The 25800-nt window shown below is 43.3% G+C and overlaps 1 protein-coding gene across 2 annotated transcripts in view; it reads right to left on the bottom strand.

The window, feature by feature from the left end:
* LOC140201961 (annexin A4-like) overlaps positions 1-25800 on the bottom strand; it is a 116555-nt gene that overhangs the window by 15787 nt on the left and 74968 nt on the right. For both annotated transcript variants that reach the window (XM_072266830.1, XM_072266829.1), the window contains 5 exons: positions 23460-23539; positions 16395-16451; positions 15368-15461; positions 2256-2351; positions 2114-2172 (listed from right to left, as the gene is read on the bottom strand). In XM_072266830.1, coding sequence (XP_072122931.1) covers positions 2114-2172; positions 2256-2351; positions 15368-15461; positions 16395-16451; positions 23460-23539 — 386 coding nt within the window. The remainder of the gene's footprint in view (positions 1-2113; positions 2173-2255; positions 2352-15367; positions 15462-16394; positions 16452-23459; positions 23540-25800) is intronic.

Raw genomic sequence — 25800 nt, 5'->3', positions numbered from 1 at the left:
TAGTTTTAGTCAATATGCTGCAGCAGTCTGGATTTGTGTGACAGTGAATATATCATTACTTGCATGCTCTGTGGTTTCTTGTCCTTTAATACAAAAACAATTAGTTATTAACTATGATCTGCAATGTGCAAGTTTCTGATACTAAAGTGATATGTCACTACCACAGGGTGTGACGACCCGGCCTTACACGAGTCCCGGGCTCAGCTGGCTCTGGCTGACAGTACCCGGTATGGGCCCCTATCCAGAGTTACGGATCCCACTGCCATGTGGGTATCTTCGGGAGAAGAGAAGGCTAAGGAGTAAACCCTACACAAATCTGGAGTGGAGCCCCTAAGGTGGTTGGATGACATATCACGTCACCTCCCAGCAGCTCCTGCAGCCAAGCTGATGCCAAATGTACTGCTTTGCACTCCTTTGAACCACATCCGCAAGGCTGAGAGGGAGACCTTGATGTCTGGGTAGCCCAGGATCTCCATATTTATCGCCCAGGTCTGTGCCCCGGCACGGGAGCATCCATTCTCTACTTAGACAGACGGAGGCATGATGATGAAAGTGACAAAAAAGAATGATCTTAATTGTCTGTAAGTACTTAGCAAAATGGTACTTACACCAATCATTGTCTCTTCACAAAAAAAAAATCAAAGTTACTAAGTCTACAATGTAATTGTCAAATCAAAAATGATTTCCAAAACTCACATATTTTATAAGGACACTGAGGAACCTTTGCCACAGGAGTTATTGTGATGCCTTAATATTAAATGTGTTTGATTTATGATTATATGGAAAGTTTGTGTTAAGGCATCTGAAATTATTTCTCAAGGAATTAGCAGCAAATTATCTTTGTTTGAGCAATATTGGCTCCCAATTCTCCATGCAGAGAAACACTAGAGGAACGTCTGCAGGTAGTGTATTTTCCTGTGAAAAGCATTTTATGCATCAACTACACAAGGCAAAACTTTGGTATTGCAAGGAGTAGACTGCCTTTCTATTTATCTCCTATCACACAGATTTCCATATCTGGGGGCATATATAATCTTGACACTAACAGAAAATGCATTCAGCCTTTAAAGTTTCGTTCCCAGTTCACTAAATAAACACAAGAAATATTAAATAAAAATTGTAACGCTACATTGACAACTCAGCAAGATCTTTATGCCTGACTCTATCTAAAGGTTTTGGGTGCAGGCTCTTCTGAACTGACCGATAGAGGGGAGATGGCCAGGATAAAAAGATGAAGCAAAGTGAGTGGAGCAAGACCTTGCAGGTGATGGGTGGGGAAGAATGGGGAAGGGGAAGGTTAGTGTCAGAGAAGGTGGCACTGAGAGACAGACTCAGCTATGATCGATTGAGTGGTATGTACATCAGTGGGTAGAGGAAAAATGACCTGCCCTTGCTTTATCTTAAACACAGGGCACCAGCAGGAAGATCTCATCTCCCAGTATCTTGGCAGGCAGCACCAGTTAGATCCTACTGTAATATATCAAGGGACATTTAGTACTCTCCTCCCCATGATGCAGTTCAAGGGATCAACAAGTGTATGGTTTGTATTGGAGATCATGGCTGAACAAGTAGTGCCATCTCAACAACCTGGGATTAGCAAAGGCAACAGTAGGGTGCAAGGAAACTAAACTAGTTCTGGGTCTTGCAGGGAATGGAAAAATAACTGCAGCTGGAAATGAAAATGAGAAAATATGATCTGAAATTGTTGATCTTACTTAGACTAGAGTCAAAATCTGATACTGATTGGAGTTCAGAGCAACAGACAGAAAATGCTGGAGGAACTCAGCAGCTCAGGACTGAGGAAGGGTCTCAGCCCGAAGTATTAACTCTTTATTTCCCCCCTCCATAAATGCTGCCTGGGCTGCTGAGTTGCTCCAGCATTTTAAATGTGTTCCTCTGGATTTCCAGCATCTGCAGAATTTCTTGGGCTTCTGATTTGAGCACATGTTGATTAACTACTTTTTGTCTCAGCAATTGAAATGGGTTAAGGAGAATAAATCCAAAAGCCAGACTGTCTCCTCTTGCTCAACCAGCTACAGCCATTGCCAGAAGTACATCACAAAATCTCCACAGGAGCGATTACCAATGGACTTTACATTTGCAGTTAATTTACCTTCATGGAGTTGTATAGCCTCTCAGCAAAGTAAGCAGGTTGGCTCTTCATGTTTTTCACTGGAAGAGAGGATTAGAAGTTAGTTATTCCAGAGGAAACTGCATGCTGAGAAGGGGTTGGGAAAGCATGGTACTGAACTCACCAATTGCCAGTAAAGCATCTTCCAAGCTGCCTGACATCTCTCCCTTAATGCTGGCCTCAATGTCCTTTTTAGCAATCTTCTTGTACTCTTCAAATACTGTTTAAAGAGAGAATACACACTTTGGTGATAACAAGCAAAATTAATACGTCCAATAAATTCCTGGTTTGTACAGCACCAGAGACCATTCTCTATTACTCTGGTCAGGTGTACAATTGCTTCTCTTTTCACTACTTGTACACCGTTAGGGGCTCACTAATTCTATATTGTGTGTTGGTGCGTGGCCAAGTGGTTAAGGCGTTGGTCTAATGAACCAAAGGTCATTAGTTCGAACCTCAGCTGAGGCAGTGTGTTGTGTCCTTGTGCAAGGCACTTAATCACACATTGCTCTGCGACGACACTGGTGCCAAGCTGTATCGGCCCTAGTGCCCTTCCCTTGCACAACATCAGTGGCGTGGAGAGGGGAGGCTTGCAGCATGGGCAACTGCCAGTCTTCCATACAACCTAGCCAAGGCGCAAATCCATGGTCTCACGAGACTAACAGATGCCTAAAGAAAGAAGAATTCTATATTACTCAATTGTCTGCCTTGACCCAGTCAATACTCATCTCTCAAATAATGTTACCAAAACAGATGAGCTTCACATTGCTTTTTGTGGAGGTGTTGGTTAGGATATTGGAAGGTAGCACCACAGAGGTAGAAGATTGGTCATAATCTGACCAAATGGCAAAACAGTGGATAGAATTTTATATTTAATATTTCAGAATGAATTTACAGTTTTGTAAAATGTAATGTGACAAAATGGAACCTGTGTGATCCCAGAGTGCTATGCTGGTTTGTTTTGTTTGGAGAGAGGCTTACAAGAATTTTGTGTGTGTTTTATGGTGGGGAGAGGGATGTATTTATGATAAGGAATGTTTTGACAACAGAAAAATAGGACATAGCTGTCAAGGGGAAAGAAGCCTCAAAAGTCAAATGGACTGATTGAAGAGTAGATGCCAGGAACCAGAGACAGATGCAAATAACAGAGGAACACCATTATGGGATGGAACAACCTAATTACTGGTCTCTATAAAAGTGGTTTGTTTTGGGCTACAAGACTGAAGTTACCTACCAACTTAACGGATGGAGGTAGATGTTCCTTGCAAGTAATAAACACAACTGCAATTTGATCCTTTGAATTTGTTGTAGTTTGTTACTAGATCTTAGAAGACCTAGCTGAATGGAACATTACAAAGTGCAGCGAGACATTCAAGTTAAAACAAAAAGCGTAACATGTTTGTTTCTTCACAAAAGGAAGAGAAAAATGGTCAAGTAAAAAACAGAGTACAGCATGTGCTTCTTTGGGAAGGGATAGAGATAGAGAGTTAAAAAAAATGAACAAAATTCACGGGTCCATAAACAGTGAGAACGAGGTGACAATAATCATGTATTTAAAGAAAGCAGAAAAGGCTGGCTACATCAGAAAGATAGACGTGTTTGACTACATAAGAGATAACCGGATATTGTATACTGCACAAATTGAGAAGCATTTTGAAGCAAATGAATAGCCAATAAGAAATAAACACCAGCTTTGCTGAGTGTAATGGGTGGAAGAGCATACAGTTTGCTTAGAAGTTCATTTGCTGCAAACAAACCAGCCAAAATGAGCTTTGCTGATATTGTGAAAGTAATGCAGGAACATTTAGAATTGAAATCACTGTTGATTGTAGAATGCTTTAGGTTTCAAAAGGTGGAATGAAGGAAGGGGAGTCCATTTCAGTGTACATGGCTGAACAGAAGAGATTGCCAAGTTCATTAATGAGCTTAATGATGCACTGAGAGATTGTTTAGTTTGTGGAATCTTACAAGAAAACATTCAAAAATGGCTCCTAACTGAAGCACAACTCACATTTAAAAGAGCAGCTGAAATTGCTGTATTAATGGAAACCACAATCAGAGATGCAATTGGGTTACGGTCAGGAATGAAAATCAGTGTTAACAAAATTACAACATCTCAACAGAAAATGGCCTGGCTAAACAAATAATGTTACCGTTATGGCACAGGTTCACATACACCAGACCAATGCAGATTTAAAGATGAAACTTGCTCTTTGTATGTGTCCTACTTTGTTACATTTTCTGCATGTCAGGTAGACAAAAAAATGGATTGCTTAGTGAAGAGAAAAAGATAAAGTCCAGTTTCAAAAAGTGCACTAATCTGCATACTATTAATGAAAAATCTAATTATGATGAGAGCTGACAGAGTGACACAGGACTGTGTAACCTTAAGATTTACAGTGTGAAAACCGACATGAGACAAGCAACATACACAAAATGCTGGAGGAACTCAGCAGGCCAGGCAGCACCTATGGAAGAAAGCACAGTCAATGTTTTGGGCCGAAGCCCTTTGGCAGAACCGGAGAGTTAAAGCTGAGGAGTAGATTTGAAAGGTGTGGGAGGGGACAGAGAATCACCAGATGATAGGTGAAACTTCGAGGGGGAGGGGTGAAGCAAAGAGATAGGAAATTAACTGATGAAAGAGACATAAGGCCATGGAAGAAAGAAAAATGGGGGGGGGGTGCGGAGAAGCACCAGAGGGAGGCAATGGGTGGGCAAGGAGATAACATGAGAGGGGGGCAAGGGGATGGGAAATGGTGTGGGGGGGAGGAGGGAAAGGGAGGAACTGCGGGAAGTTTGAGAAATTGATGTTCATGCCATCAGGTTGGAGGCTACCAAAATGGAATACAAGGTGTTGTTCCTCCAACCTCAGGGTGGCCTTATCCCGACAATGATAATGGACATATCAGGATAGGAATAGGAAGTGGAATTGTAATGGGTGACCATTGGGAGATCCCGCTTGTTCTGGCGGACGGAGCATAGATGCTCAGTGATGTGTTCTCCAAATCTACATCGAGTCTCACCGATATACAAGAGGCCACACCAGGAGCACCAAACACAGTAGACGACCCCAACAGACTCACAGGTGAAGTGTCGCCTCACCTGGAAGGACTCTTTGAGGCCCTGAATGGTAGTGAGGGCAGAGGTGTAAGGGTACGTGAAGCACTTGATCTGCTTGCAAGGATAAGTGCCAGGAGGGAGATCAGTGGGGAGGGATGAATGGACAAGGGAGTCCCTTAGGGAGCGATCCCTGTGGAAAGCAGAAATTGGGGGGGGGGGGGAGGGAAAGATGTGTTTGGTGGTGGGATCCAGTTGGAGGTGGCGGAAGTTTCGGAGAATTCTGTGCTGGACGCGGAGTCTGGTGAGGTGGTAGGTGAGGACAAGAGGAACCCTATCCCTGGTAGCGCGGCAGGAGGGTGGGGTAAGAGCAGACGTGTGTGAAGGGTAGTGTTGATGGTGGAGGAAGGGAAGCCCCTTTCTTTGAAAAAAGAGTGCATCTCCTCTCCTCTAGAATGAAAAGCCTCATCCTGAGAGCAGATGCGGCAGAGTCGGAGGAATTGAAAGAAGGGGGTTGGTATTTTTACAAGCAGCAGGATGGGATGAGGTATTGCCCAGGTAGCTGTGAAAATCTGTTGGTTTATAATAGACATCGGTGGATAAGCTGCCTCCAGAGATAGAGACAGTGAGATCGAGAAAGGGAAGGGAAATGTCGGAAATGGACATGGTGAAATGAGGGCAGGGTGGAAGTTGGAGGCAAAGTGGATGAAATTGACGAGTTCAGCATGGGTACAAGAAGCAGCACCAATGCAGTCTCCCACACCATCACCAACCATATTGACTCCAGGGATCTCCCATCTACTGCCACCAACCTCATAGTTCCCGCACCCCACACCACCAATTTCTACCTCCTAACCAAAATCCACAAACCTGCTTGTCCAGGTTGAGCCATTGTTTCAGCTTGTTCCTGCTCCACTGAACTCATAGCTGCATACCTTGACTCTATTTTATCCCCCCAGTTCAGTTCCTTCCCACCTACATCCGTGACGCCTCACATGCTTTTGATCTTTTCAAGGATTTCAGGTTTCCTGGCCCACATCATCTTATTTTTACTATGGATGTCCAGTCCCTATACACCTCCATCCCTCACCAGGAAGGCCTCAGAGCTCTCCCTGTATTTCTGGACACCAGACCCCAGCCAGTTCTCCTCCACCACCACTATCCTCCCACCTCCTTCAAACAAAAAGGGTAGCCATGGGCACTCACATGGGTCCCAGCTACGCCTACCTGTTTTTTGACTACGTGGACAGTCTATGTTCCAAGCCTACACTGGTGACCGTCCCGCACTCTTCCTATACTACATCGATGACTATATTGGTGCTGCTTCCTGCACCCATGCTGAACTCATCGATTTCATCCACTTTGCCTCCAACTTCCACCCTGCCCTCAGATTCACCTGGTCCATTTCCAACACTTCCCTTCCCTTTCTTGATCTCACTGTCTTTATCTCTGAAGACAGCTTATCCACTGATATCAATTATAACTACCTGGATGATACCTCGTCCCACCCTGCTACTTGTAAAAACGTCATCCCCATTCTCTCAATTCCTCAGAATCTGCCATATTTGCTCTCAGAATGAGGCTTTTCTTCCTAGTATGAAGGAGATGTCCTCCTTTTTCAAAGAAAGGGACTTTTCTTCCTCCACCATCAATGCTGCCCTCAACCACATCTCTTCCATTTCATGCACGCCTGCTCTCACCCCACCCTCCTTCCACGCTACCAGGGATAGGGTTCCTCCTGTCCTCACCTACCACCCCACCAGCCTCCGCGTCCAGCACATAATTCTCCGAAACCTCTGCCACCTCCAGCTGGATCCCACCACCAAACATATCTGACCCTTACCCCCCCGCCACACTTTCTGCTTTCCGCAGGGATCCCTCCCTACGCAACTCCGTTGTCCATTCGTTCCTCCCCACTGATCTCCCTCCTGGCACTTACCCTTGCAAGCCAAACAAATGCTACACCCGCTGCTACACCTCCTCCCTCACTACCATTCAGGGTCCCAAACAGTTCTTCCAGGTGAGGCGATATTTCACCTGCGAGTCTGTTTGGGTCATATACTATGTTCGGTGCTCCTGGTGTGGCCTCTTGTATATCGGTGAGACCCGATGTAGGTTGGGAGACTGCTTCACCGAGCATTACGCTCCATCTGCCAGAGCAAGCAGGATCTCCCAGTGGCCACCCATTTTAATTCGACTTCCCATTCCCTTTCCGATATGTCCATCCATTGCCTCCTCCACTGTCGGGATAAGGCCACCCTGAGGTTGGAAGAACAACACCTTATATCCCGTTTGGGTAGCCTCCAACTTGATGGCATGAACATTGATTTCTCAAACTTCCAGGAATGCCTCCACCCCTCCTTCATCATTTACTATCCCCTTGTTCCTCTCTCATGTTATCTCCTTGCCTGTCCATCCCTCCCTCTGGTGCTCCTCTCCCTTTTTTTCTTCCATATCCTTCGGTCTCCTTACTCTTTAGGGAGCTAAGGATTTACTTTTTGGAGAGAAGGAGGATGAGAGGAGACATGATAGAGGTATACAAGATAATAAGAGGAATAGATAGAGTGGATAGCCAGCGCCTCTTCCCCAGGGCACCACTGCTCAATACAAGAGGACATGGCTTTAAGGTAAGGGGTGGGAAGTTCAAGGGGGATATTAGAGGAAGGTTTTTTACTCAGAGTGGTTGGTGCGTGGAATGCACTGCCTGAGTCAGTGGTGGAGGCAGATACACTTGTGAAGTTTAAGAGACTACTAGACAGGTATATGGAGGAATTTAAGGTGGGGTCTTATATGGGAGGCAGGGTTTGAGAGTCGGCACAACATTGTGGGCCGAAGGGCCTGTACTGTGCTGTACTATTCTATGTTCTATGTTTTCACCAATCAACTTCCTAGCACTTTGCTTCATCCCTCCCCCTCCAAGTTTCACCTATCACTTGGCGTTTCTCTCTCCCCTTCCCCTACCTTTCAAATCTACTCCTCAGCTTTTCTTCTCCAGTCCTGCCAAAGGGTTTCGGCCCAAAACCTCAACTGTACTTTCTTCCATTGATGCTGCCTAGCCTGCTAAGTTTTGTGTGTACTGCTTGGATTTCCAGCATCTGCAGATTTTCTCTTACACGAGACAATCAGTTTGGCCAATGCCAGAAATGAATGGCAAATTAATTAAAATGGAATCGGACACCAACCCGTGCCACAACATGAATTTGAATTGCATTTCAAAAATATTGACTGAAGCCTGCAAATATCTATCCAAGAACTTATACTGGAGAAACCTAATGACTGTGGGAATGACATTCGTAACAGTGAAATACAACAGCCAACAAGCCACCTCGGGCTTGTGTGTAGTAAAAACAGGAGGGCCAGCATTGTGGGGACATGTTTGGCTCAGAAAACTGTCATTTGATTGGAGATATATATACTATCTGCATGTCGCATCCCCTGCATTAGAGTCAACTGAGAGCAAATTAAGAAAGGTACTAAATGATGCCACAGTATGGCATTGGAAAAATTCAAACACATCAAGAATAAAGTAGTGTTAAATGAAAATGTCACACCAAGGTTTTCCAATCTCATCCGATTCCTTATACCATCTGCGATAAAGTAGCCAATGTGCTAGATGGCATGGAGGCCGAAGGAATTCTTTCCAAGGTTGAGTGGAGTCCATGGGCAACGCCACCAGTCCTTGTAGCCAAGAAGGATGGGTCTGTCAGGATCTGTGGTAATCAACCCAGTAGTGGAAGTACATCAATACCCTTTGCCAAGATGGATGGCACCTTTGCAAACTTTTCTGGAAGGAATCACGTCAGCAAAGTGGATTTAGTTGAGGCCTACCGGAGATAGAAGAGTCCAATGTGTTTCTCACCATAAACACTCAGAAAGGGGTTTATCTCTATTATAGGCTTATTTTTGGAGTAGCATCTGGACCTGCGCTCCAGCAGAATGCTACGTACAAGGTGTTGCATGACTACCCAGGCAATCAGCATTATCAGCAAGGATGTCAAGGAACATTTCCAAAATCTCATGACTGTGTTATAACGATTAGAAGATTATGGGCTCAAAGTAAGATGTAACAAGTGTGAAATTTTTAAATCAAAAATCACTCATTGTGGTCGCACCTGTACATCATGGATGCTCAAAGGCCAAAGGACGTGTCACAGTTGCAGACCTTTTTAAGATTTGTCAATTACTATACAGGTTCCTACCAGCAAGATGGCAAAGTGCACAGTCACAGTAGCTACTATGGGGCCAACCAAAGGTGTTATTGTCTTCTGCAAATGTATTTTTTTTTTATGATCATAAGACCCTGCTGGACATTAAGAACTTAAAAGTTCTGCACGCCTACCCCATCAGCGAGTTGTTTGTTGGTGGAGAAACTGAAGGAGCAGGACTTGGTGCCTGCGTCAGAGAGGCCTTGGAGGAGTTGGTGTGTGAAGACAGTGTGCAGTCTAACAGTGAATGATCATCTTAGTCACTTTGCTCATGATTGCAAAACCCTGTTGGACACTGTTAATGTGGAATGCTACAATTCCGATTCACTGATTTATTGACATACAGTAGGGGAGTGATGTGGCCTCAGTTGTTGTGAGGACTACACCTCAAGCCCCAGTGTCACCTATTCATAGCCACCCAGGAGAGAGGTGTTGGAGTTGGTATACTTCACCAGAATGCTGGGAGCAGTGTGGTGCGGTGTCCAAGCTGGAGTTGGAGCAGGCTCCAGTGTTCTATCGGCAGAAGAAAAGCCGTATTGTGATTGACTGCGAACTGCTGCAACATTCATGGACTCGGGGTCTTGGACTCCATTTTTCTTTGTGTGACTGTATTTTACTGATATTTTATATGTGCTGTATGTGCCTTGTGCTGTGTATGACTGTTGGTACTATGTTTTGCACCTTGGCCCCAGAATAATGTTATTTCATTTGGCTGTATTCATGTATGGTTGAATGACAATTAAACTTGAACTGTGCTCCATCCCTTGAACTCATTACTACAGATTGGGAAGAAATGGCAATGAACGAAGCAGTGTGAAGTGGCTTTCAAAAAGACAAATGAAATGGTGACATTTGTGATTGACAGAGGCCTTGAGTCTGGTTAGAGGTATAAAACATTTCACCTAGTATGGAAGAGTTTACCCTCATTACTGATCATCAACCACTCATGTCTATTTTCAATCCACAGATAAATATTCCACTAACTTCAACAATATGAATGCAGAGATGGGCTCTGGTCCTTGGAGGACACAAAAACAAGATTGAATTTAAGCGATCAATCATGGAAATGCTGATGGATTGTCCCATTTACCTTTGGAAAAGGAAATTTACAAAAGAGAACACTCCTCTTGATGTATTCTCCCTAATATAAATAGAAAGTCTCTCTATTATGGCATTGATGATCCAAAGGGAAAACAGAAAAGACTCCACACTGTCTCAGGTCTACATGGCAACTTAAAATGCTTGGGACGTGCAGCAGAAATTCCAGTTCCCCTATTTTTACCAGCACCGACATAAACTTGCCCTCGTCGGGGTTTGCCTTATGTGGGGATTGAGAGTTTTTGTACTATCCATGCTGAGAGCTAAAGTGTTGGAGGAGCTACATGCCAGTCATTTAGGTGTGGTCAAAATGAAAGCATTGGCTTGAAGCTTTGTCTGGTCGCCTGAGATGGCACAGCAGATCAAGCAACTAGCCATGCACTGTATGGAATGCCAACATGTCCAGAGCTGACAGGACATTCTGTGGAGATGAAAGGGACACCTGGATTGTCTGTTGCCTCCCAGTTGCCAGGGTCTGGGACATCTCAGATAGTATCCACAGTAATTTGGAGGGGGAGGAAGACAGCCAGATATCTTGGTACATATTGGTACCAATGACATAGGAAGGAGAAGCAAAGAGGTCCTGAAGAGTGAATTGAGAGAGCTAAGCAGGAAGTTCAGAAACAGGACCTCCAGGGTAGTAATTTCTGGATTGCTACCTGTGACATGCACCAGAGAGGGTAGAAACAGGATGATTTAGCGATAAGTGAGTGGCTGAGAGGCTGGTGCAGGGGGCAGGGCTTCAGGTTCTTGGATCATTGGGATTTCTTCTGGGAGTGGTATGCACTGTACCAAAGTGATGGGTTGCACCTGAACCGGAGGGGGACCAATATTCACGCAGGCAGGTGTGTTAGAGCTGTTGAGGAGGATTTAAACTAATTTGGCAGGGGGTGGGAACCAGAGCGAAGGGACTCAGGATAGGATGGATGGTTTAAAAAAAAAAGCAAATATAGCGTGCATTCAGATGATACGACAAAATTGCAACCAGCAGGTTGAGAATCAGCGCATTAGTGATGAGAATCAAAAAGGGTAGCAAATACAGTACTCAAAGTGTTAGATCTCTCTGCACAGACTACAAGAAATGAGTTTGTTGAATGCCTGTGAGATGGCTTTTTAGATCAGTTCATCATTGAGTCTACAAGGGGGTCAGCTATATTGGATTGAGAGTTATGTAATTAAACTGGGGCAGTTAGGGAGCTTAAGGTAAAGGAACCCTTAGGAGCAAATGATCTCAATATGATTTGAGTTCAACTTGAAATTTGATAGGGAGAGAGTAAAGTCTGACGTAGTGGTATTTCAGTGGATTAAAGGAAATTATGATAGTATGAGAGAGGAGTTGCCCAAAGTAAATTGGAAGGAGATGCTGGCAGGGATGATAGCAGAGCAGCAAAGACTAGAGTTTCTGGGAAAAATGTGGAAGGTGCAGGATAGATGTATTCCAAAGATAAAGAAATACTCAAATAGCTAAAGAGTACAACCACGGCTGATGAGGGAAGTCAAAGCTAAAGTAAAAGCAAAAGAGGGGCATACAACAAAGCAAAAATTAGTGGGAAGATAGAGTGTTGGGAAACTTTTATAACCTACAGAAGCAATTAAAAGAATCATTAGGAGGGAAAAGATGAAATATGAAAGCAATCCAGCAAACAACATCAAAGTGGATAGTCAAAGCTTTTTCAAGAATGTAAAAGAATAAAAGAGATGAGAGTGGATATAGGATCACTAGAAAATGAGGCCAGAGCAATAAAAGCAGGAGACAAGAAGATGGCAGATGAATTAGTGAGTATTTTGCATCAGTCTTTACTGAGGAAGATACCAGCGGTGTGCCAGATGTTGTAATGTGTGAAGGAAGAGAAGTGAGTGCAGTTACTGTTACAAGAGAGAAGGTGCTCAAAAAGCTGAAAGACCTAAGGGTACACAAGTCACCCAGACCAGATGAACTGCACCCCATGTTTCTGAAAGAGGTAGCAGTAGAGATTGTGGAGGCATTACTAATAATCTTTCAAAAATCATTGGACTCTGGCATGGTGCCAGAGGACTAGAAAACTGCAAGTGTCACCCCACTCTTTAAGAAAGGAGGAAGGCAGTAGCAAGAAAATTATAGACTGGTTAGCCTGATCTCAGTGGTTGGGAAGATGTTACAGCTAATTGTTAAGGATAAGGTTATGGAGTACTTGGAGTCACAGGACAAGATAGGACAAAGTCAATATGTTTCCTTAAGAGGAAACCTTGCTTCACTAACCTGTTGAAATTCTTTGAGGAGATTACAAGTAGGATAGATAAAGGGGATGCAGTGGATGTTGTATATTTGGACATTCAGAAGGACTTTAACGAAGTGCCACACATGAGGCTGCTTACCAAGTTAAGAGCCATGGTATTACAAGAAAATTACTGGGATGGTAAGAGTATTGGCTGATTGGTAAGGAGGCAGTGAGTGGGAACAAAAGGATCCTTTTCTGGTTGGCTCCAGTGACTGGTGGTTTTCCACAGGGGTTGGTGTTAGGACCACTTCTTTTTATGCTGCATATCAAATGGGCAAGAAAGTAGCAAATGAAATACAATGTTGGAAAATGCATGCTCATACATTTTGGTAGTAGAACTAAATGTGCAGACTATTTTTTAAAGCAGGGAGAAAATCCAAAAATCTGAGATGCAAAGGGACTTGGGAGTCCTTGTGCAGAACACCCTAAAGGTTAACTTGCAGGTTGAGTCGGTGGTGAGGAAGGCAAATGCAATGTTGACATTGATTTCAAGAGGTCTAGAATACAAGATCAGGGAGGTGATGCTGAGGCTTTATAAGGCACTGGTGAGGCCTCACCTTGAGTATTGTGAACAGTTTTGGGTTCTTCGTCTAAGAAAAGAAATGTTGGTATTAGAGAGGGTTCAGAGGAAGTTCACAAGGATGATTCTGAGAATGAAAGGGTTATCATATGAGGAATTTGATGGCTCTGGGTCTGTACTTACTGGAATTTAAAAGGATAGAAACATAGAAAATAGGTGCAGGAGTAGACCATTCGGCCCTTTGAGCCTGCACCGCCATTTATTATGATCATGGCTGATCATCCAACTCAGAACCCTGCACCAGCCTTCCCTCCATACCCACTGATCCCCGTAGCCACAAGGGCCATATCTAACTCCCTCTTAAATATAGCCAATGAACTGGCCTCAACTATTTCCTGTGGCAGAGAATTCCACAGATTCACCACTCTCTGTGTGAAGAAGTTTTTCCTAATCTCAGTCCTAAATGGCTTCCCCCTTATCCTCAAACTGTGACCCTCGTTCTGGACGTCCCCAACATCGGGATCAATCTTCCTGCATCTAGCCTGTCCAATCCCTTTAGGATTTTATACGTTTCAATCAGATCCCCCCTCAATCTTCTAAATTCCAATGAGTACAAGCCTAGTTCATCCAGTCTTTCTTCATATGAAAGTCCTGCCATCCCAGGAATCAATCTGGTGAACCTTCTTTGTACTCCCTCTATGGCAAGGATGTCTTTCCTCAGATTAGGGGACCAAAACTGCACACAATACTCCAGGTGTGGTCTCACCAAGGCCTTGTACAACTGCAGTAGTACCTCCCTGCTCCTGTACTCAAATCCTCTCACTATAAATGCCAGCATACCATTCGCCTTTTTCACCGCCTGCTGTACCTGCATGCCCACTTTCAATGACTGGTGTATAATGACACCCAGGTCTTGTTGCACCTCCCCTTTTCCTAATCGGCCACCATTCAGATAATAATCTGTTTTCCTATTTTTGCCACCAAAGTGGATAACTTCACATTTATCCACATTAAATTGCATCTGCCATGAATTTGCCCACTCATCCAACCTATCCAAGTCACGCTGCATCCTCTTAGCATCCTCCTCACAGCTAACACTGCCGCCCAGCTTCGTGTCATCCGCAATCTTGGAGATGCTGCATTTAATTCCCTCATCCAAGTCATTGATATATATTGTAAACAACTGGGGTCCCAGCACTGAGCCTTGCGGTACCCCACTAGTCACTGCCTGCCATTCTGAAAAGGTCCCGTTTATTCCTACTCTTTGCTTCCTGTCTGCTAACCAATTCTCTATCCACATCAATACCTTACCCCCAATACCGTGTGCTTTAAGTTTGCACACTAATCTCCTGTGTGGGACCTTGTCAAAAGCCTTTTGAAAATCCAAATATACCACATCCACTGGTTCTCCCCTATCCACTCTACTAGTTACATCCTCAAAAAATTCTATGAGATTCGTCAGACATGATTTTCCTTTCACAAATCCACGCTGACTTTGTCCGATGGTTTCACTGCTTTCCAAATGGGCTGTTATCACATCTTTGATAACTGACTCCAGCAGTTTCCCCACCACCGACGTTAGGCTAACCGGTCTATAATTCTCCGCATCAACAAAGGTTATGGGGGAAGGCTGGGGGGTTGGGCTGAGGAGGGAAAAAAGGATCAGCCATGATTAAATGGTGCAGCAGACTCGAGAGACCAAATAGCCTAATTCTGCTCCCATGTCTTATGGTCTCAACAGTGGCAAGGACACAAAGCACTTTTTGAAAAGAAAAAATATCATTGGATTCTTTAAAGTGTATCTAAAAGGGCAGAAGGGCACTTGTTTATCATTTATTTTGAAAGGTATCAGTTCTAACCTCACAGTATGTCCTCAGTGTTGCCATGTTAACCCCAATCTAATGTTCATTTGTCAGGCACGGGATTGGACCCCATGAATTTCTGAAGCACATTGCACATACATGGCTCAGTGATACAGAAATGACTGCACAGTTTTTAAAAACAAAATTGGTGACATGGTCTTAAGAAAAACCTAAAGATGTCTCAATCCAGAATGTTGAACGGGTAGCGTTCAGTAGTTGAACCAGACACCCCTTACCTTTTCTCAGATGCAATGGGTTCCTGGTACAAAGAATGCTCAGGAACGCAACTTCATCTGTTCCCCACCTTTTCTCCCCAGCATCATACAGTGACTACACGGGGAAAGACAAAACAAATTCAGGTTACACAGAGTTTGAAATAAATTTCAGTAATCACTCGATTAACCACAAACAACATCCAAAACCAGAATTAGACTCTGGTGAATTGGAACCCACACATAAAAACCACATTGGAAGCCCCTTCGTTCAGATGTCTGTGAATCGCTGTAGGTAGCAAGGTATTTTACAAATTCAATTTTTAAATCATAAATTAAAATTAGAATTACTTGGTGATTTGAAACCTTTATAGTACAAGGAACATGGTTAAATGATAGTTAATTATCAGGGCTGAGAAAATCTCTTTTAGGGTCTAAAGGAACGAGAGAGGAATAATGAAATCCTTGACCAGGATTTTTCCATTTTCTCTTGGCAAAGTCTCAAAATTGAAAGAGTGCTGATACTTCATTGTTGATAAATAAAGTGATAGTTCAGATATTAACAGGACAGTTAGCCCAATATTGGTGGTAAAGAAATATTATAAAATTCACACTATATAGTTCAACTTGCATAAAATCATTGAAAAAGCACAATCAAGGACAGATAATATTCATTTCCTATGAGATTAGATACAACCAATTTGAATTAAAGATATAATATTAAGGGTTAATAAGGGTAATATGTTTAATGTATTCTGTATAAATTTTACCAAAGTATTTAACAAAATGTTCAATGTTTCAGAGATAAGAGAGTGAGTAAGACGGGGAAAGGAATTGCAGTAGTAATCAGAGATAATATCACAGCAGCACAGTGACCTCACACAGAGAGGGCATAATGGGGGGCGGGGGGTCTCATCTTCAAGCTTAATCTTAAAATGTTGATGAAATACATGGCGAGGGTCTCCAGATACTCATACCTGTTCTGAAGCAATAGCTAGCTATGGGTCTGGCCATGTAAGAGATATAATGACTCTATAACACCACTACCGACCTGTGCATCCTTCTTCGCTAGCTGCTCATCAACATAATTTCCTTCATCTCTGTTTCCCTGAAAAAAAAATGCCAACATTCAATAAAATGAAATGGATACATTTGATGAAATGGACACTTTTGGTAATGTACAATTCAGTTGAGGGTAACAGTTGCTCCAGTTCTATTAATAAACCGGACCTGAACATAACTCAAGACCGACACACAAGAGACTCTGCAGATGCTGGAAACCCTGAGCAACATTCACAACATGCTGGAGGAACTCAAGCAGGTCAGGCAGCATCTGTGAAGAGAAATAAACAGTTGATGTTTCAGGCCGAGACCTTTCATCAGGACTGGAATAGAATTAAGAAGAAACCAAAATTAGGTGAAGGAGGGGAGGGAGTACAAGCTGGCAGGTGATAGGTGGGGGGGAAGGGGAGTAGCGAAGTAAGAGCTGGAAGTTAATGAGTAGAAGAGGTAAAGGGCCAAAGAAGAAATCTGATAGGACATGACAGTAGACAATTGAAGAAAGGAAAGAAGGGACGCCAGAGGGAAGTGATGGCAGGACAGAAGAGAAAGGGTGAGAGGGGTGTCAGAATGGGGAATGGAAAAAGAGACAAGAGTGAAGGGGAGAGAAATGACTGTAAATCAGAGAAATTGATGTTTGTGCCATCAGGCTGGTGGCTACCCAGATGAAATACCAGATGTTGCTCCTCCAACCTGAGCATGGTTTCATTGTGGTAGTAGAGGAGGCCATGGACCAACATCTCGGAATGGATATGGGATGTTGATTTGAAATGATTTGCTACTGGGAAATCCCACCTTTTGTAGCGGACAGAAAAAATGTACTCAACAAAGTAGTCCCCCACCCTACATCAGATCTCACTGATGTAGAGGAGGCCATGCCAGGAGCACCAGATACAATTAATATAGACAATAGACAATAGGTGCAGAAGTAGACCATTCAGCCCTTCGAGCCTGCACCGCCATTCTAAGATCATGGCTGATCATCTACTATCAATACCTGGTTCCTGCCTTGTCCCCAAAACCCTTGATTCCCCTATCCATAAGATACCTATCTAGCTCCTTCTTGAAAGCATCCAGAGAATTGGCCTCCACTGCCTTCTGAGGCAGCGCGTTCCACACCTCCACAACTCTCTGGGAGAAGAAGTTCCTCCTCAACTCTGTCCTAAATGACCTACCCCTTATCCTTAAACCATGCCCTCTGGTACTGGACTCTCCCAGCATCTGGAACATATTTCCTGCCTCTATTTTGTCCAATCCCTTAATAATCTTATATGTCTCAATCAGATCCCCCCTCAATCTCCTTAATTCCAGCATGTACAAGCCCAGTCTCTCTAACCTCTCTGCGTAAGACAGTCCGGACATCCCAGGAATTAACCTAGTGAACCTACACTGCACCTCCTCCACAGCCAGGATGTCCTTCCTTAACCCTGGAGACCAAAACTGCACACAATACACCAGGTGTGGTCTCACCAAGGCCCTGTACAAATGCAAAAGGATTTCCTTGCTCTTGTACTCAATTCCCTTTGTAATAAAGGCCAACATTCCATTAGCCTTCTTCACTGCCTGCTGCACTTGCTCATTCACCTTCAGAGACTGATGAACAAGTACTCCTAGATCTCTTTGTATTTCACCCTTACCTAACTCCACACCATTCAGATAATAATCTGCCTTCCTGTTCTTGGTCACAAAGTGAATAACCTCACACTTATTCACATTAAACGCCATCTGCCAAGTTTCTGCCCACTCACCCAGCCTATCCAAATCACCTTGAATTCTCCTAACATCCTCATCACGTCACACTGCCACCCAGCTTGGTACCATCAGCAAACTTGCTGATGTTATTCACAAAGCCTTCCTCTAAATCATTGACATAAATCATAAACAGCTGTGGTCCCAATACCGAGCCCTGTGGCACCCCACTAGTCACCACCTGCCATTCCGAGAAACACCCATTCACTGCCACCCTTTGCTTTCTATCTGCCAGCCAGTTTTCTATCCATGCCAATATCCTCCCCCTAATGCCATGAGCTCTGATTTTACCCACCAATCTCCTATGTGGTACCTTATCAAATGCCTTCTGAAAGTCTATCTTCCTGGTTACATCCTCGAAAAACTCCAATACATTAGTCAAGCATGATTTGCCCTTGGCATTTAATTAAGGACCACAACAGATTTGCACGTGAAGTGTTGTCTCACGTGAGAGGACTGTTTTGGAGACTGCTTGGTTGATTACTGTGCTGTGGGAATAAAGGTCTTAACAAGTGAGGCACCTCCAAAGGAAGTTGTGGCTCGGCATTCTGGGTGAGGTAGTCCATTGGATTCGACATTGGCTTCATGGAAGAAGCCAGAGAGTGGTAGGAGATGGTTGCCTCTCTGACTGGAGGCCTGTGACTAACGGTGTGCCGCAGGGATTGGTGCCGTTTGTGATCTACGTATAGCAATGATCTGGATGATGGTATGGTAAACTGGATCAACAAATTTGCAGATGAAACCAAGGCTGGTGGTGTAGTGAACAGCAAGAAAGAGGATCAAAGCTTGCATCAGGATCTCGACCATCTGGAAAAATGGAATTTGATGCAGGTAAGTGTGAGGTACTTTTGGAGTACCAACCAGGATAGGACTTGCAGTGAGGGGTAGGGCATCGATTGCAGAAGAACAGAGGGATCTGGGAATACAGATCAATAATCTATGTAAGAGGCATTACTGATAGATAGGGTCATAAAGAAACCTTCTGGAACATTGGCCTTCATAAAACGAAATACTGAGTATAAGAGCTAGGATGTTACATTGAAGTTGTACAAAACATTGATAAGGCCTAATTTGGTGTATTGTTTGCAGATTTAGTCACCTACCTACCAGAAAGATGTCAATAAGATTGAAAGAGTACACAGAAAATTCACAAGGATGTTGCCAGGACTTGAGAACTTGAGGGAAAAGTTGAATAAGTTCGGACTTTATTCTCTGGAGTGTAGAAGAATGAGGAGAGATTTGATAGAAGTATATAAAATTATTACGGGTATAGATAATGCAAGCAAACTTTTTCCACTGAGGTTGAGTGAGACTAGAACTAAAGGTAATGGGCTAAGGGTGAAAGGTGAAATGTTTAAGGGAACATGAGGGGGAATTTCTTCACTCAGAGGGCAGTGAGAGTGTGGAGCGAGCTGTTAGTGGAAGTGATGGATGTGGATTCTACTTTAACATTTAAGAAAAAGTTGGATGAGTACATGGATGACAGGAGTATGCACGTTGACGGGATTAGGCAGATTAATAATTCTGCATGGACTAGATGTGTCGAAAGGCCTGTTTCTGTGCTATGAAAAAAAATAGCTGGCGTAACAAATAATCTGCTTGAGAACTCAACAGACTGAGCAACACTTGTGGGGAAGAGGAAATAGGTCTAGGCAACAATTCCTCTTCCCTCCTGGTGATCAACAATCAGAACATAGAATAGGACCTTCTGCCATGATTTGCCAACCTATTAGCCTACTCCAAGATCAATCTAACCTTCTCCTCTTATCTAGCCCTTTAGTTATCTAGCATCCACGTGTCTATCTAAAACAGTCTTAAATATCCCTAATGTATCTGCTTGTACCAACCACTCCCCGATTGCAGTGACTTCCATGCACTTATGGCTGCCGACTCTATCTATGCCTTTTTTCCCTCTTTTACACTCCTATTGCCAACTCTTTTCCTTCTTTGCTCCAATGCAAAAACAAAAACATAACGCTTTCAACCTTTTCTCATAAGACATTTTCCCTAATCCACGCAGCATCCTGATAAATCTCCTCTACACCTCTCGAACGCTTCCAAATTTCCTATACTGAGGTGCTGAGAACTGAATACAATACCGCAAGGGTGGACCAACCAGAGTTTTATAGAGCTGCAACAATAACTCGCAGCTCTTGAATTTAATCCCCCAAACAAAGGCCAACTTTAAGGAATCTATGGACTCGTACCCCAAATCCCTTCTTTCTACACATTGCTAAGAATCCTAACTTTGTACTCCACATTCAAGGTCAACTTTCCAAAGTGCATCACTTCACACTTCTCCAGATTGAAATCCATCTGCCATTTATCAATCCCAGTCAGCATACAAGCAAAAATAAAACACTGTATCCCTTGAATGCAACTATTAAAGATGCATACAGCTCCATGGCTGTCCTCCAACTTGGAAGATCAGATGACAACCTGGTTCAACTCATGCCCTTGTATAAACCCAAAGTACATTAACAGCTAGCTATCAAGAGAGTAAAGAAATGGTCTCTAGAGGCCATTGGGGCCTTGAAGGGCTATTTTGAGGTTACTGACTTGAATGCGCTTTATGAACCAAATGGGGAGGACATTATTGGACTTACTGCTTGCATCACTGGCTACATCAGTTTCTGTGTGGACATTTTAATACCATCAAGGACTATTCGCTGCTTCCCTACCAACAAACCATGGGTCACCAGTGATCTGAAGGCTCTTCTCAACCACAAAAGAGAGCCTTTAGATCAGGAGACAGGGAGAAATTGAAACATGTGCAGAGGGAGCTAAAGGAGAAGATCAAGGTGGCTAAAGAGGAATACAGGAGAGAGCTGCAGAACAAGTTCAGGTAGAGTAGCACACAGCAGGTTTGGCAAGGCCTAGCTGTAGAGCCTCAGAATGCAGCCATGAATTGGCTGATGAGTTAAACCAACACTTCAATAGGTTTGACAATTGACCTCCTGTTCACACCTCCCTGAGCACACCAGTCCAGGTGCTGAGGCACCTAACACTCCATCAGCAACACTGCCTCACCTCCTCTGTCCTCACCTCTCCAATCCAACAAGTGGATGAACAACACAGACTACCACTGTCTACATCCCCTTCTTGCCCTGCATCTACCATCCACACCTCCACAGACCAACTGCTATTGTTCCGATCTACAATTCCCGCAGCCCCCACCTTCCACCAGCTCCCCAGCCATCATGGACTCACCTTCACTACTGAGAAGGTGAGAAGGGCTCTGGGAAAACTCAGACAGAGCAAAGCATTGGAACCGGATGGTGTGAACCCCAAGGTCCTGAAGGAGTGTGCTGAGCAGCTGTGTGGAGTTCTCCAGCGCATTTTCAATCTGAGTCTCAGCCTGGAAAGGGTCCTGACTGTGTGGAAAACATCATCTGTGGTCCCATTACCCAAGAAGGGCCAACCAAAACTCTTGAATGACTATCGTCCAGTGGCCCTGATCTCACACATCATGAGGACCCTAGAGAGGCCAGTCCTAGCTCACCTCTGACCTGGTCAGATCAGCCCTCGATTCCTGGCAGTTCACCTACCAGCAGCACAGTGGAGTCGACGATGCTGTCACCTACCTGCTGAACAGAGCCAGCTCCCATCTGGATAAGCAGGGCAGCAAGGTGAGGATCATATTCTTTGATTTCTCTACTTTCTGAGGAGACTGAGGCCCTTTGGAGTATGCAGGCCTCTACAAGTCTGTTGTTGCCAGTTTAATCTTTTATGCGGTGGTGTGCTGGGGCAATAGCATCAACAATGGAGATGCCAACAGGCTCAGTAAACTGATTAGAAAGTCTGGCTTCATTACAGGAGTCAAACTGGACACACTGGAGGCGGTGGTAGAACATTGGACCCTACAGAAAATCCAGGCAATTCTGGACAACGTTTCTCACCCTCTGCATGCCAAATGGGCTGAACAGAAGAACACTTTCAGTAACAGACTAAGACAACTGTGCTGTTCCAAAGAGCACTGTAGGTGGTCATTCTTATGCTTGGCCATTAGGCTCTATAATGAGTCAACCTATAGCCAGGAAGTGATAACCCCCTCCTGTTAGACTGTTTGAGTTAACCTGTTTTTTTTTTTTTTTTTTTAAATTCTTTCTTAGTTCTCTTCTCATATTGTGTATCTGTGCACTTGTAATATTACTGTGACTCTGTAATTTCCTTTGGGATCAATCATCAAGTATCTATCTATGCTCTCAATGCCCCATAGTAACCTACAACAACCATCTAGACTGCCCACAACACCACCAAACATCAAGTCATCTAACCCTCCCTTCCGCTTCCTCATCCAAGTCATCTGTGAGAGACAGAGGCACAGAGACATGTTTCCCAGGATCCCTTGCTTCCTTAATGAACCTTGTTGAACATCTCACTAAAACCCACAGTACACCACATCCATTGTTCTCCCTTCATCGCTTTGTTTGGTCTCTTGATCCTTAGCAGGTTGTTTTGTTGTTCCAGATTCCAGAATCTGCAGTCTCTTGTGTGCATCTTTCTCTGAGCAAAATACTTAGTTCCACTCAAGTCAGCAACATAGAAAGAAATGTTAAAAGTCAGGGCAAGAATAACCATACTGATCCTCAAACCTTTGTGGTTAGAATTAGTGAGCATAGAGTAACAAAGCTGTAGCTCAACTTTCCCTAATGCGGAAGGGGAAACGGAGGAAATTTGGAAGATTTGACCTTACAGATCGCTTTGGGTGCAACGCTGGTCTTCATGCATCATGATTTCCACCAAGAATTGAAAAATGAAAAAAAAAACACTGATACTGCAACCTTGAAATAAATTTTGAAAAATATTGGAAATGAACAAGTCAGGAATGTTTGTGGAAAGAGAAACAGTTGATATCATCCTGAAATATTAACTCTTTCTCCTTCCACAGATATTGCCAAATTTTCCATGTGTTTCCAGAATCTTCTGTTTTTAAGCGCATCTTTAATAACAGTCCAAAGAGATAATCAGACACACAGAATTATAAATATGATAGGAATTGTGAATTTGGAAAGCAACTAATTCTAAAAGTGATAAAGAGCAATTTTCAATTCAGATCAGAGTCTGCAAATATAAATAAGAGAAAAACATAACAGATAACTTTCATATTGTGAATCAAACCCTTGTCCATGCTTTCTTCAAACCTGTTAGAGGTTAACCACATAGTGGACATATTTATATTTTTACTGGATCCAGAAAACACCTTTTCAACGCTAACATTTGAATTTCTGAAGTTGTTCACAAAGCAGCAACATTGACACAGCTGTGCAAGCAGTGACTACAGCAAGCACTAGAATCACTTCCTTACCGTTGCTAGGGACACCAGCACTCTTTGGAACATGTGAGAAGTGTCCCCACAGATATCATCCTCCAGACTCTTGCCAAATTCTGAAAGAATAAGATTCCAATCATTAGTTAACTACAAGTAATATAGAAGCCAAAAACAAAGGAAACAGAACAAAATCCATTTCCCTAATGACAGAAACCATTGTTCAGGGCAACCAATCAAACACCAAATCGTGTCTTTAAAACAAATTCAATTCAAATGTTCAAATCCTTCTATCACCCTCTCAGCTCAGTTATTTCTTTCAGGAAACCAAGTTAAAGTAGTTAAAAGTGCCAGGCTAGTAATCCAGAGACCTGGATCAGCAATACAGAGATGCAAGATCAAATCTCACTACATGAGCCATGGGGTGCAAATTCAGTGAATTGAAATAATCTGGAATTCAGGAAAACTGGCCTTAGTCACAGTAACCACAAAACTTATATTTTCATAATCACCCTTCCTTCCATTTCAGGAACGGAGATCAGCTATCTTTACCCAGTGTGACCAATGTACTACTCCAGTTCTACACTGATATGGTCAGAGTCACATACAGCACTAATGCACAGAAACATGCCCTTTTAGCCATCTACACTGTGCTGACCCATTTTGATCCTAAATCCAATTTACCGACATACAAACCATAGCTCTCCAAACCCCCCACATCCATGTACCTATATGTCTCTTAAATGTTGCAATTGAACCCTTCTCTACTATTTCCGCTCAGATTATTCCACATTCTCACCACCCTCTTAGATACCCCTAAATATATTTCACCTTTCACGCCAAAACCATAATCTCTAATTCTCGTCTCAATGAACCTCAGGAGAAAAAAATATGTACTTACCCTATCTATATGCTTCAAATTTTGTACATCTCCATAAGATACCCCTTTCATTAACATCTGTCCTGTAGATAGGTGAACAGAACTGCATACAGTACTCTAAATTTGGCCTCACCCACACCAAAAACTCTCTTTACCACCCCAACTACACTCAGACCCCTCATAGCGCTGATTCGTTATAGCACAGTTATTCAATTCTTTATTGATTTTTTTAAAAAACCATAATTTCATTCTAAACAATACTTAACACTTCCTCAAGAGTGACAGACATTATAGTAAACATTCAATTAGCCAATGAGAGCGCTTTACATACGCTCTGAGCCACTCAGAGCCAATCACGTATTAGATCAATCTCTGCCTCCCCCGCGTGTGTAAATGTTCTTGCTCCCTCGCCAATTTATTCCAATATTTTCAACCATAGTGTCTGGAAAACGGCCTGCAACTTCCAGTGAGGGCAGTACATCCAAGATGTCTTGGAAAAACATTAGTATGGATGTGAAACTGCAAGTGATATGGTATTTGGAAGCTGGTCAGCTTCAGGTTGATGTTGGCACCTCTTTGAAATTTGCGATGTTCATTGATACTGACCTTTACTGGAAGGGAAGCAAGAACACAAAGAGAGGCATTCTCAACATGATTTCCTGCTACTGAGAACTGCTTCATGAGAGGAAAATTAAAAAAAGGCAGTCAAATCTTGACATCTACTTGAAGAAGGCAAAGTTAGAGGAGGACCCAGAGTCTGGTCCCTCCTCTAAAATGTAATCACCACCTGCTTCCCTCGGCTGCTGTTGCGATGTGTTGCTGCTCCACTGATGTACGGTTAGGCCCTATTTGTGTGTTTGTTACTCCACAAGTTACTGTGTATAATAAAATAATATGTCATACATCTCAGGTTTCATTTTTACATATCAGGCACACATATCCATTTATGTAATGTTATAATGACCCTACATAACACTGATTTCCACTTCCGAGGAACACATTCTCAGCGTTAAGCGGGGCCTGAGTGTACTTGTGACACCACTTTTAAGGAATTATGGATCTGTATTCCCAGATCCCCTTGTCCTGCCACATACCTCAGGCCTTCCATTCACCCTGCAAGTTCTACCCTAGTTTATCCTCCCAAAGTGTAGCACCTCACATCTGTCTGCATTAAATTCCATCTGCCATTTTTTAGCCCATTTTTCCAGCTGGTCCAGATCCTGCTGCAAGCTTTGATAGTTGACAGCAAGGAAGACTACACCCCCAATCATGGTGTCATCCACAAATTTGTAGATCCAGTTTACTACATTATCATCTAGATCATTGATATAGATGACAGTAACAATGGAATCAGCACCAATCCCTGCAGCACACCACTAGTCTTCCAACCAGAGGCAACAATCCACTACTCCATGTTGATAACATTCATTGCCTTTCCTTCAACCACATTCTTTGAAACCTCCTCAAAAAAATCTACAGAATTGCGTAGATTACAAGACC

Source organism: Mobula birostris, chromosome 8 (assembly GCF_030028105.1).
Source record: "Mobula birostris isolate sMobBir1 chromosome 8, sMobBir1.hap1, whole genome shotgun sequence".
Lineage (NCBI taxonomy): Eukaryota > Metazoa > Chordata > Chondrichthyes > Myliobatiformes > Myliobatidae > Mobula > Mobula birostris.
Note: the sequence above shows the minus strand (reverse complement) of the source record. Positions and strands in the feature narration are given on the sequence as shown.